This window comes from Berghia stephanieae, chromosome 1, assembly GCF_034508935.2.
Source record: "Berghia stephanieae isolate SIO BIC M18660-M18661 chromosome 1, UCSD_Bste_1.3, whole genome shotgun sequence".
Lineage (NCBI taxonomy): Eukaryota > Metazoa > Mollusca > Gastropoda > Nudibranchia > Aeolidiidae > Berghia > Berghia stephanieae.
The window spans coordinates 63,682,793-63,697,172 of record NC_088360.1 but is presented as its reverse complement, the minus strand read 5'-3'; the positions used below and the strand labels follow the sequence as shown (position 1 = coordinate 63,697,172).

The 14,380-nt window shown below is 38.5% G+C and overlaps 1 protein-coding gene across 1 annotated transcript in view; it reads right to left on the bottom strand.

The window, feature by feature from the left end:
• The window catches only part of LOC144975992 (ribokinase-like), an 83,764-nt gene extending 71,008 nt beyond the window's left edge, over positions 1 to 12,756 (bottom strand). Inside the window, exon 1 of the mRNA XM_078920255.1 lies at positions 12,687 to 12,756. Within this exon, the coding sequence (XP_078776381.1) occupies positions 12,687 to 12,756 (70 nt within the window). The remainder of the gene's footprint in view (positions 1 to 12,686) is intronic.
• Between the last annotated feature and the right edge of the window lie 1,624 nt (positions 12,757 to 14,380).

Sequence of the window (14,380 nt, the reverse complement as noted above, 5' to 3'; positions counted from 1 at the left end):
CGGGAATCGTCCCGGTCTAGCCTGATTCTTATAACATACCAAAAGTATGGCGGATCGGATCTGTGGGAAGATTCAACGAAAGGCGAATAGTATGTCTGTTTTGAATAAGGCTGTGGTCAAGAGAAAGAATGAAGGGTGTCGAGAGCTTTTATAGAATAGATACGATGACGTCACGTTTACGCGGGAGACAGTGAACAAACACAACATGAAGATTACTCACAACAGCCTGATCAAGACACGACAGTCATACCATAACAAAACACTTACAACAACAACAATACAAACCTATCACAATAATCAGTGACATAAAATCTTCCCCACACTATACATCAGAAGGTATTTTACTACCTCCATCAGGTGAGTCAGAAGCATAAGCTTCAAAATGATGATGGATACCACCTTGTGGCAGGACCTGTATTGTAGACATTAACATGAATTGATAACTAACATGGTTCCAACTATGCTTGTTTTATTTCTGACATTATCCCTGACCATTATCATCTTTTCAATTAATTATGAAGTCCCCTGGCCTGCTAGTAATACTGTAAGGACTAAATAAGCTCAATTTTCAGCTGCATTGTTTTAAAGAAAAAATGAGACATATCCACCCATTTACAAGCAACCACTGATATTGTCTTACAATTTTTGATTGCTTATACTTATATCCCCAATGAAATTTAAAATATTATATCCCTCCTAACATGTGATCTTTTATAAATTTGGTCCAACTTTCATAAGTACTATGTTCTGAATGGAAATTTTCAGTAATGTTTTGGGTCCAGATAAACTCATGCAAACATGAGATCTTTCCACTTTTAATTTTTATCGGGTATAACTTCAGGAGGGAAAGCATTTTAGGAGGGGGAGGAATGTAGGAACGTATTTATTATTATGTGTCAATATGTTCCAGTTTGTTGTTGTTTGGCTATTAAGTTGTTGTGAATTGTTCTCATGCTGGGTAACCTTGGGTGTCATGGTGAGTTCCATTCACTGTTGTGTGTTGTTTCTTCCCGTGAGTTTGTGACGTCACAAGGGATAAAAACGGGGTTGCCTTCATTTTACAAGCTCTTTTTACTACGAAACGGATAATGGATATTTGATTGAAATTCAAGTGTTGACTCTGTTTCTTCTACCGGACGAACATACCCGGACTAATCGCGTAACTGCCCACTTCGGTGGAGATGCATGCCTCGTGCATATTATTATTTATTTTATTTTCTCATCGTGAATGAGATGTAAAAATCTATTCACGACAATTATTGGCGCTGCGACTAATAAAGTTTTACAATTTTCACTGTGATATAATCAAAAGTCAGTAGTCAAAAGAGAAAGTCACTATAGAATGAGTAGACTAGAGAGATATGCCTGGTGTAGGGAACAGTATGCCTTTTTATGTTGTGTGTTTGTGTGTTGGTGTGTAGTATCTCGATCGAGGCTGTTGTGAGTTGTTGTCATGATGTTCCGTTTGTGATTGTGACGTCATATCTTGTTGGCCACCGTATATAAGCGGCAGTCACCGCTTACTCGCTCTCTTTGACCATTTGAATCTACAGCAAACGTTCCTAACGGATAATCAAAATCTAGGTATGTGTACTTAGTAAATCGGGAACTGCCCACTTCGGTGGAGATTCATGCCTCGGGCATATTATTTATTTATTTTATTTTCTCATCGTGAATGAGATGTAAAAATCTATTCACGACAATTGGCGCTGCGACTAATAAAGTTTTACAATTTTCACTGTGGTTTTAGTGTAACTGTAAAATTTCGAACCCTGCCATGAAAATCGTGCATTGAGACACCACGTGCATGGGCACGGGAATTAGTTTCATAAAAAAAAAGAGTTCTGTAAACAAGTCCGTCGTTAGTTAGCATTGTTCTAAAATTTCAACGGATTATGTTTAGATGCGCCACGATATTTTTCCTCTGGATTACATGGGAGTTGGTGGATGCTACCCAACCAGAGAGGTCTTAACTGCTATTTCTGCAGCTATTCGCCGTTTTAGGGGTCGGCAATTCTCAACTAATTATCAGTATTTCAGTGATTTAACTACGATAATATTTAGAGAGATTTTCACTCTACAAAAAAGGAACAAATTATTGGTGAGTACCTTTCCCATTTTCATTGAATTGTTATTTGGAAATGCTTTAAATGACTAGGAGATGAGACCTACTATGCATATTCCTTATAACTATCTGCTGATCTGGTGAACCACTCATAAAATAGGTGTCATGGTGTTTTTACTTACACAAGAAGTCGTAGATAGTCGATGTCTAAACTCCTGAGTTTAATAAATCATGACCTACCATGCATACAGGGTAGGGTGCTTATCTTTTATGCATGAGACTAGAGTCTCAATGACTGCAATCTGGAGTACTATTCCTATGCATTGCATGGCTCCCAGATTGCTGGTCAATTACCTCTATCTCTAGTTTTAAAGTCAACAGTAACTGGACTCAACTCATGTAGACTATAGCTAACTAGTCTCTAAGCTGTAAGTGATAACACCAGAAGATTACAACAGAGGTCGAAGTCTATGTCTAAACTGAGTTAATCAAGACCCACCATGCATACAGGGTAGGGTGCTTATCTTCTATGCATGAGACTAGAGTCTCAAGGACTGACATCTGGAGTACTATTCCTATGCATTGCATGGCTCCCAGATTGCTGGTCAATCAGCTCTATCTCTAGTTCTTAAGTCAACAGTAACTGGACTCAACTCAGGTAGACTAACTAGACTAAGTTGTAAGTGATAAATCACTTTACTAGCTCAACAACCTACATAGGCTGCTAGTTTTGTCTCACCATACAGAAGCGTTCATCTTCATTTACATGTTCCTAACAACCCCTATTAAGTATAGGATGTTTATCTGAACTCTTTACATCCATACTCTGTAAACATATCCATCAGAAGGCGAAGTCGATGTCTAAACTCCTGAGTTTAAATCATGACCTACCATGCATACAGGGTAGGGTGCTTATCTTTTATGCATGAGACTAGAGTCTCAATGACTGCTATCTGGAGTACTATTCCTATGCATTGCATGGCTCCCAGATTGCTGGTCAATTACCTCTATCTCTAGTTTTAAAGTCAACAGTAACTGGACTCAACTCAGGTAGACTAGCTGACTAGTCTCTGAGCTGTAAGTGTTAACACCAGAAGATACAACAGAGGTCGAAGTCTATGTCTAAACTGAGTTTAATCAAGACCCACCATGCATACAGGGTAGGGTGCTTATCTTTTATGCATGAGACTAGAGTCTCAAGGACTGACATCTGGAGTACTATTCCTATGCATTGCATGGCTCCCAGATTGCTGGTCAATTACCTCTATCTCTAGTTTTAAAGTCAACAGTAACTGGACTCAACTCAGGTAGACTAACTAGACTAAGTTGTAAGTGATAAATCTAACTAGCTGACCAAGCTACACAGGTGGCTAGTTGGGTCTCACCAGACAAAAGCGTTCATCTCGACTTACATGCTCCTAACTACCCCTATTAATTATTGGACGTTTCCCTGAAACTCTTTCCGTCCAATATGTGGGACATTTAGCTCACAAATTACCTGTCCCAGTCACCAAATTGTCTACATACCCCAATCTAATATGACAAGAATAGAAAACCCTAAATTGTCACAAAGTTGGCTATGGCCTAGATTCAATCCATGTGAGCAGTTTCACTGAGACAAAATCTATTCATATTGTTTCAGTTCATTTAAAATGGATTCAAAAATCATGATCAACTCAATCTCATCCAAAGATCTTGCCAGATCTTCATTGATCAGCAAGTCACTGGCTCGCAAAGTGTTAGACCTGCGTGCTCAGAAGGGTTTTCTAACTAGAGACGATTTGGAAGATAAGGTTGCTAACATCAAAATGTTAGATCTTTTTGATTTTGCGGTTCCGTCTACCGGTGCTTGGGTAAATCCTGAGGAACCAGCTGCCGCAGCTTCCCAGGCTAGTACCCCGGATAAATCATGCCCGTTGGATAACTTGAGTAGCAGTAACGTAGACCTGCGGGGTGAACCGTTCGAACCAAAAAACCTCGCTCGACGAGCCGTTTCGCAACCCGAAATGGTTGCTACTGATAAGTCGCGAGGAAAGGCGAATGATGCTTCAGGTGTAAATCAAAATGGCGATATGAGACTTTTCCCACGTGAAGAGTTTCACGACTCACCAAGCATATCACGCCGAGCAACCTTTCCGCTGTCCGATCAAGAAGGGGTGCCTTTTTCACAGGGGGGTAAACTTGGTCAGGATCCCTTTAACACTTTACTGTCACACCAATAAACCCAGTAGTTTCCCCTGCTGGCACAACCATTTTGGTCTGCCTTGTCAAAATTTCAGTACATGCACTAAAATGCCTATATCTCAATGACTATGGCATAGAATTGCTTCAAATTTTCAGACAACACACTTAAATAAATAAGAAATGCATTGGCGTAGTTGCGGGCACTTATTAATGATTGAAAATTTTTTTTTTAATTATCAAATGTTAAATTTTTCATTTTTTTTTACAAAAAAGCGGTTCTTTTTCAAATTATTATTAAATATTACTTTAAAACTCAAAAAAATCAGATTGAAATGAATGAATCAATAACTTAACATTGCAAAAATAACAGTGTTTCTTGTCATGTGGGTCCATATTCGATTGTGATTTTGTTTTGATTACATGTTTTAGTACCAATTCTGGTCTGCCTTTTCAACATTTTAGTGCATGTACTGAAATGGCCATATCTCAATGACTATGGCATGGAATTGCTTCAAATTTTCAGAAAATACACTGAAATGACTGACAAACACATTGATATAGTTTATAGCTATTATTCAACATTGTTAGATTTATTTTTTTTTAATTAAAATTTTAAAAAATTGTTTGAAATAAAAAAAAACAAGTTTTTCTGTTATTGACAAATAATCATTACCTATAATCCCCATAAAACAGATTGTAATGGATGAATAAATAATTCAACATTGCAAATAAACAGTTCTTGTTGTTATGTAGCTCCAAATCTGATGGTTTGTTTTTATTTCATGATAATCCGAAAAATCAAAGAATTGACTGCTACTTCAAAATAAAATGAATTTTCTGCTACCTACTCCAAAATAAAATGAATTTTCTCCTACTCCAAAATAAATTGAATTTGCTGCTACTCCAAAAAAATAAAAAATTTGCTGCTACTCCATACATAGTGTGGAAATTAATTATAATTAAAACATTCACAATCACAAATTTCCAAGAGCCGCTCTGGCTTTTTGATAATCATCTTCCGTGTGATACAGGCGGAAGCACGGTTCCACGCAGAGTGGTGCATTGCATGGTGCACAGTAGTAACTTGTTTGCCTCCTTATCATGTGCTTGCAAACAATACATCTTGGACGCTCCTTTGTTGTATACTTTCGAGGAAAATGATCAAATTGTGAAACCACCAAACGAGGATGTGCAGCATTGGGCCGCGACTTCTTCTTGTAGTGACGGATCGCTACATTCGGCTTCACAAGCTGATCAATAAGCTCCTTCCTGAAGTCTTTGACGGCAAGAACTTTTCCATTTCCCTTTCGTTGCATATGTTGTTTGTAGCTGATGTGTGCATTGACGAGGGCGACTTCCTTGACGTAATGGTACAAGGCAAGGTACCATTTGTAATTTCTGTGAGGGTAGTAGTAATTGATCATGAGCTGGTCGAAGTGGTCGACACCACCCATGTATTTGTTGTATCTTTCAACAATCATCGGTTTATGGACAGAACGATATCCTGTTGTGGTGTTCTTCGCCCGCACACGTTTTTCCACAGTGTCGTTCCCGTGAACTGTGCTGAGCAGGTTACATCGCTTGGTGTCGTGCCACGTTAGACAGACAAGATTGTCGCTGCGGTAGAATTTTGGGGGATCTGATTTCTTCAGACGTAAATTTTTCTTTTGAGTGCAGGGGGGAAGCCTTTCCTGTCCTCTCGAACTGTCCCAACAGCACCAGTTTTTTGAAGTTCAAGTGCCTTGAACAGGGTTGGGGATGAGTAGTAACTGTCCATGTAAATGACATGGTTGAAATTTAAGTATGACTCCAGAAGATCTTTCACTACATGGTCAACAAATGTATCTGGCCCAGTAAAATTGAAATAGTTTTTTCCTGTGAACACACAGAATTTTAAGCAAAAAAAGGTAGCTGCATCACATAAGGTGAACAACTTGAACCCCCTTTTCGTCGGTTTGTCTGGCATGTACTGCTGAAAATGAATCCTTCCTTTGAACGGGGCCATCGACTCGTCCACAGATAAATGTTGACTAGGGTAGAAATTTGTCCCATATGTACTTTGTGTCAAATCTAGCAGAGGTTGAATTTTATAAAGAGGCATGTAGCCAACCTGACCCCTAGGAATTCGTCCAGTGTTGTCCCTGAAATGGAAAAATGCTTGAAGCATCTTATAATTGTAAGAGGGCATAACATCAGAGAAGCAGTTGCCCAAGAGCCAATACTTCTGCCAATGGTCGCTGATGGAAGTCTTGGGATCAATGCCCATGGCTATCTGCAATCCAATGAAAGCGCACACTTGCACATCACTGACTGGTGTCCACCTCTTCTTGTAAAAATTGCTATCAGGGAGAGGAGCAAGGGATTGGGCAGCATAACGGTTTGTCTCAGTGACGAGTAAATTTATCACTTCATCAGGGAAATATAAGTTGAAGAAGTCCAGTGGTGTTGGTTCATTGAGATCAACCAACAATCCAGAGCGCTTCGTGAAAGGACCTAAACACGTCGATCGATGACTCTCACCTTCGTCAAAACGCTCCCAGTCTATATTATTAGATGTTTGATGCTGAGGAAGGGTCTGTCCTGATGCCACGCCCCTTTGTCCACCTCTATCAACTGTATTTCTGGTCGGTTCATGATCAGAATCGTCTCCACTATCACTATCAACATCGAGAAGTCGCGTAACAGTGAATTCAGGATCGTCTGTTGGGAAACTAGCCCATGAATTGACACTTTCTTCCGAGTCAGAGTCATAACGAAACTCCTGGTTATCGTCTACTACGTAGCTAGTCGAGGCATCACCTTCTGCGGCCATGGCAACGTGAAAAAAGTGTCTAAAATCGTCAAAAATCGTGTTAGAATCGTGTTTTTTTCGATCAGTTGAAGAATGGAAACGGAAAAACGAAAGTAGGAAGTGCGCAGGCGCAGGGAGAATAACTCTGCTGGCTTTTATCAAACCTTTCCGTAACCAAGGGACGCTGTCGCAATAATGCGTCCAGTGACGACTAGCGAGCTATTTCCGGGTCGCATTATTGCGACGTGTGATAGTAAAGTGTTAAGGGGGATCTCCAAGGTAAAGGTTATGACCCGGTGAATATTCGCAAGAGGGATCCCTACCTCCACTTCTCAGAGGAAGATGTAGCACCAATGCACATGAGAGAGGAGCAAAGGAGTAGAAGAGATCCAGTAAGGCAAAGTAGGACAGCGCATACGATGCCATCAGGAAGGATGCCCCCGATGTACAGTGATGTCCAAAATGTGATTGATATGTACAACGAACGTCAGAAGTGGAGAGACGAAGCAAGACAGTTGCCATATCGTGACGTCCCGTTTGCATCCCGCAACCCTGATAACAAGCCCAACTATGAGATGCCAAATGAATACTCATACATGCTTCCCCCATCCAGAGTGCAGCTACCAAGATCAATATCGTTGATGGAACTGGAAGATGGGACACATTCGTATACAGTTTCCAAAATTTTTTGAAGTATCATGATATCCAGCACCTTCGTGATCAACTGTATTTCTTAAACTTAGCATTGGAGGGAAAAGCCGTAGATTACCTATCGCGTATCCACCAATCAACAGTCTTCATAAATATTGAGGAAGCATATGGGGCTTTAAGGAATAGATTTGGCGGCCAACAACTGCAACATGCAGCATTGATACAATTCAACAGTACCATCCAGGCCGAGAAGGAGGATGTTCTGGACTACACAGACAGACTGTGGGAACTGGCACTCCAAGCTTTCCCAGGACAATCCTCACACCACTTGGAGGCACAAGTAGTGGCCCATTTTGTGACGGGGCTAAATGATGTAAAAGCTGCACAATATATCGCATGTCAAGAATGTGCCACCATGGATCAAGCCCTTTGAACCTATAAGCTATTTAGGAACTCTCAACAAACTGGATGGCGTTCACGAAGAGATAAGGCAAGCACCTCTGGAAACACAGTACGATTCAGAGAGCCTACTATCCAAGCGGTGAATCGCTATGAGCCAGAAACAGAGTCAGATTCGGAAGAGCTTGATGATTATAACTGTGTTAGAGCAGTGACTCGCAACTCTACCAACAGGGCAGCAGGCGCTCAACAAAGGTCGGACAGCAGTGTGGAAATGATGTTTAAGAAAATGTTAAGCATGCATGAACAGACTCTAAACAAATTAGATACCTTGATCACACTCCAGTCTCAAGTTTTGGAAAGGTTCCAGGGAGATGCCCGGCGCACACGCCCAAGATCACGCTCTAATACCCCATCTCCAGGCGCTTGTTTTACTTGCGGAAGTCAAGACGACTATGCTAGAGACTGTTCCATGAAAGGTCGCCCAAAGGAAGACAAGGCGCCAAACGGACAGGGATCAGATTGAGCTTGAAATTGATCCCAGTTCAAACAAGGGCAAGTAAAGAGGACCCAGTTTTTTGAGGCACAAAACAGATGTGACTATGAGCGATTTGTGCCCCTACTCTTCTGACTGTACGAATTTTATTGAAATGAACAAACTGAGGAAAACCTTGCCCAGCAGACCAACGACTGAAGACACGATGTAAATCGGTCTAGCCAAAATAAAGAACAGATCGTAAAACCCTATTGTGATGAAGAATGATACCCTTGTCCTTGGAAAATATTTTGATGATCGTCTTTCAATCTTAAAACATCTCAGCTCCATGCCCAACAGACAAGACTAAACGCTGCACAATAATATTATACAATAGGCCCGAATCTCTTCTTCCTTCAAGATGACCACTTTAGACGAATGAAGTGATGGAGAATAAACTGCTGAAATTGCCACTTCCAAGAGATTTGGATTTGTGTGTAAGCATATCCTCAAATGATGTCAATGTGTAACTTAAGGCTGCTCATTGTGGTTAAAATATAAAAGTAAATATGAGAGGCCAGGACCTAACAATTCTAATACATTGGGATACCCATGACATACGTTGAGAATGGCATTCTATGGCCCTCAACAAAATAAACTCTCACCAATCAGATCACTTCAATCACCACCACATTGAAAGTAATTAGCAGCTGTTAAGAATTCTTATTCAGGTCATTTATTTCCTGCCTCTAAATGCACACGACCTGAACCACCGCTCTGACCAATGACAGATGGTCAAGGCGAGCGAGAGAAGAAAAAAAAAAAAAAAAATTATGGTGACGTTATGAAGCTACATACCCAGGAAGAATATGTATTACTAATTGCTTCCGTCATCTGCAGTGCAGTCAATAACAGATAGTTTTTACAACAAAGAATTTGAGCTTATGCCTAAACCCATAAAGGAAGAGGGGTAATTATTGGTGAAATGTTAGAAATTGTTTTAAGCAAGCTCACAAGACGGCTAGAAAACCACTGAAGACAGAGTTGAAAAGATGAAATTCGACTATGGAATTAGAAGAGGCAAAAAGTGCACTTTGAAGACAGAAATTAAAAATTAAAGACGTTTTTATAACTAAATGCAATCCTGATCAGTCCTGCCAACATCATTGTGGATTTAATCTTCGGTGCACTGTTATGTGTAAAAAACAGACACAAACTTTAAGAAGAATGGTAAATCAAGAAGCCTCAAACTCTGTCATGACTCATTTCTGTTGCTATGTAAAAAAAAAAAAAAAAAAAAGGAACAAAAAACAAAAAACCCCAGACCATTGAAAGAAACAACAAAGTATGTATGACTGTCTGGAGCAACATCACGGTCTGTATCAACTGAGCAGAATAGCAACGAGTCGATGCCACCACTGTCAACATGGCAGTGACAGTGATGAAGGGGTTCAATTCCAAAGAAAATGCCAGGGAAGCTCAGCCTGATGGAATCAAAGGCTGAAGAAGGGGTAGAGGTGACACTTTCACCTCCCCATCAAAGGGTAGAGGTTTCACCTCCCCACCAAGAAACTTCTCACATCATGATGACTCAAGGGCACAAGGGACTACTAGAGACACCTGGAGCAGACACCATGCACAGGAGCCTGATGACACCCCAAGCAATCACGGGTTTGATGACAGCTGAAAAAGGTGCCCTGAACCCAAGACCTGATGATACCAGGGTTGGAACCCCTCAGAATCACAGGCTTGATGATACCCGGTGTAAGCCCCCCTGAACCCAGAGACCTGATGATACCAGGGATGGTACCCCTCGGAATCGAAGGCAAGGAAGGGAGAGAGCTACCCAGAGGCCCATCTGATAATGGCTTAAGAACCCAACCCAACATGATGGAATCAGAATAAGCCAAGATGTGAGAAAGAACCCATGAGGGTACCACGACGACCATGTGGGCCAGGAAACCACGGTAGTGGTACCCCTAATGAACTGAAAACATGAACACATGGGTGATCACCTCAAGCAGGCGAGGGAGGGAATGATGGCTATACATCAGAAGGTATTTTACTACCTCGATCAGGTGAGTCAGAAGCATAAGCTTCAAAATGATGATGGATACCACCTTGTGGCAGGACCTGTATTATAGACATTAACATGAATTGGTAACGGACATGGTTCCGACTATGCTTTAAAAAAAAAAAAAAAAATTCTGACATTATCCCTGGTCATCATCATCTTGTCAATCAATTAATAAAGAGCTCCCCTATCCTCTTAGCAATAATGTAAATACTAAATAAGCTCAATTTTCAGCTGCATTGTTTTAAAGAAAAAATGAGACATATCCACCCATTTACAAGTGCAGCAAGCAACCACCGATATTGTCTTACAATTTTGATTGCTTATATTCCCAATGAAATTTAAAATATTACATCCCTCCAAACATGTTATCTTTTATTAATTTTGGTCCAACTTTCATAAGTACTATGTTCTGATATGGATATTTTCAGTAATGTTTTGCGGATTTTTATTTTTTATTTCAAGTTTTTTCTAGGGAAATTCATTGTACCCCCTGTGGATTTTTATTTCAAGTTTTCAAGCCCCCGGGAAGGAGATTTATTGTTTGTTGTTATTTCCCCTGTTTTATGGCTCAATTGGAGCAACGCCTCATAAGGTAAGAAGTCTTTTTTTTTCGTTATAGGATGTCAAACTGGAGAATGAGGTTTGTTTTAGAAGGGGGAGGAATGTAGGGAACAGTATGCCTTTTTATGTTGTGTGTTTGTGTGTTGGTGTGTAGTATCTCGATCGAGGCTGTTGTGAGTTGTTGTCATGATGTTCCGTTTGTGATTGTGACGTCATATCTTGTTGGCCACCGTATATAAGCGGCAGTCACCGCTTACTCGCTCTCTTTGACCATTTGAATCTACAGCAAACGTTCCTAACGGATAATCAAAATCTAGGTATGTGTACTTAGTAAATCGGGAACTGCCCACTTCGGTGGAGATTCATGCCTCGGGCATATTATTTATTTATTTTATTTTCTCATCGTGAATGAGATGTAAAAATCTATTCACGACACTGGTCAAAAGACCAGGTAGTAGAGCAATAGTCTAGTCGGTATCATTGTCATATCATTCAGTCATAGACCTAACAGTAACAGTAACAGATTCGATGCGGAGTCTGAGTCGGAGACAGTCCAATCGGCCTAAGACTAAGAAGACGGGCCAAATAAGCTATGCTACGTTTTGATTCGTAATAAGAGAGGGAAATGAATACCTGATCAGATCAGTCATGCAGCTCCCAACCACCACAATATCCATTATAATTCCACAAAACACACAAGACCTCTGTTTGTGTCCTAGGTCTGACTCAAACTTTGGCCAGCTTCCGACCTTTGACCACCAGTGGACTGAAAACACAGCTGTGTATTCAGGGTTGCCAGATTATTTTTCAACAAAATGCCAGGGAAGACTCAAAAAATGCCAAAACACTCAAAAAAAATGCCAAAGTCTGTTGACTCCCACCCCACTAAGAAAACTACTCACTTTTGATAGACAATTTACTATCATATCCTGGTGGCTTGCGTGTTTTCTTTCTTTTCTTTTTTTTTTTTTTGAATTACACTTAATTTCCTGTTGGGGTAATTTTTTACCTACTGACTACTAAGTGGAGTGCTAAACCACTACACCACGGTTGGATTTTAAGAATGAAAAAGAAATACATTAACATGAAAGGTAAATACGTAAACAGTTAAATAATTATTGACAATTAAGAAAACTTACTGTTTCGTGTTTCTTATGAAACTTAATTAAGAAAAGGTGTCATTTGAAGTATAATATACAAGAAAAGAAAATGCCAAATGAAAATGCCAAATGCCAAATGATTTTTCTAATGCCAAACGGTTTTCAAAAATGCCAGATTTTTGGAATCTGGCATTTAAAATGCCAAACTGGCAACCCTGTGTATTCAGTCCACCGGAAATAAAAATATTTAAAACGGACCAATTATCGATAATGACGACATTGATACTGAGCCTATTGTAAGGTAGTCATCATCAAAAGTGGATAGGCATAACATTTATGGCAATTTGACGGCTTAATAATATCATTTACAGCGTTTTATTTACTCTCGGAAAGTCCTGAGTGAGAGTTGTTCGAAATCGGGAGCCTGAAATAGATCTCAATTCTCGATATCATGGTTGCCAGATAGCCATTGGTCTGGCCAATTTGGCCAAAATTGACCACACAGAGAATAATGTTTCTAGGCTATAAGTAATCTAAAATTGATATGTATATCTATTTTTTAATGTTTCCTAGTCCGTTATAATTTTCATGATTACCAAAACCGATGAGTTTTCCAAGGAGATCATAGTTTTAGTATTGTATGCCCACGTAAAGTTCTATTTGGTCACTTTTCACATAGATCATTGGCCTCGGGCACGCATGTGTACTCCCTTGGCAAAAAAAAAAAATTCAAGTTCAACACGTTGACGCCATTCCTGGTGACTCGAGAAGTCAGTGGCGGTTCTAGCCTATTTACAGTGGTGGGGCAAAGATGATTCGGTCATATATATATATATATATATATATATATATATATATATATATATATAATATATATATATATATATATATATATATATATATATATATATATATATATATATAATATATATATATATATATATATATATATATATATATATATATTTTTTATTATTATTTTTTTTTTTTTAAATTTATTTTTATTTATTTATTTATTTATTTATTTTTTTTTTTTTACTTATCTTTTTATTTTTTAAAAATTTATTTATTTATTTATTTATTTTTTAATTAATTTTTTTTAATAATTATTATTTTTCACTTTTAAAAAATAATATTTCAACCACAAATAATCACATTCAAAATGAAATGACAATACCAGTAGATTTTAATTATTCCAAACGTAATCAAAAATGAATCACGAAAGAGAATACAACTAAAAAATAAAGCGACGAGACATAATGCGACAACACCTTGACAATACAAGTCCATTTCGTTCACTCGAAAAATTAAAGATTTGCTTTAATCCATCAACGGCGAGATTAATATTTCTGTTACATGACTGGTTTTCAGTAGTATGTAGTGACCTTAAAGTTTTAATCGAGAAGCAACAACAGCGATACGACTCGAGTTTCATTCAGAGCTCAAATTGCATTTCACTGCTGTCTTGATGATTAGAATGATTGTGCCGGTGGTGGTCGTGGTTGGAATAGTGGTAGCGGTGGTGGTGGTGGTGGGGAGGATGTAATTATGGTAGTGGTTTTGGTGGTGCTGTTGGTTAGAATGATAGTTGTGGAGACGATGACGGAAATTTTATGATGATGTTGATATTGTTTTTATTGCTATTGTAGTATTTGTTGTTAATATTGTTGTTGTTGTTGTTAATGATGATGATGATGATGATGATGATTATGATGACAACGACGATGTCGTCGACAATGATGGTTACCATACGATATTACAAAGTTTATTCAATCTTAGGCTTTCGACAATAAATCATAGAATTTGATGACCACATACATGAAAGTGGAAAAAAAATGGTAAATGGAACCAAACAATAAACTGATACCATTAATAACCACAAAAAAATACAACAATAGTAATACCACCAATACGTACAATAATAATAATAATAATAATAATAATAATAATAATAATAATAATAATAATAATATAATAATAATAATAATAATAATAATAATAATAATAATAATAACAACAATAACAATAATAATAATGATGACAATAAAATAATAATAATGATAATAATAATAATAAT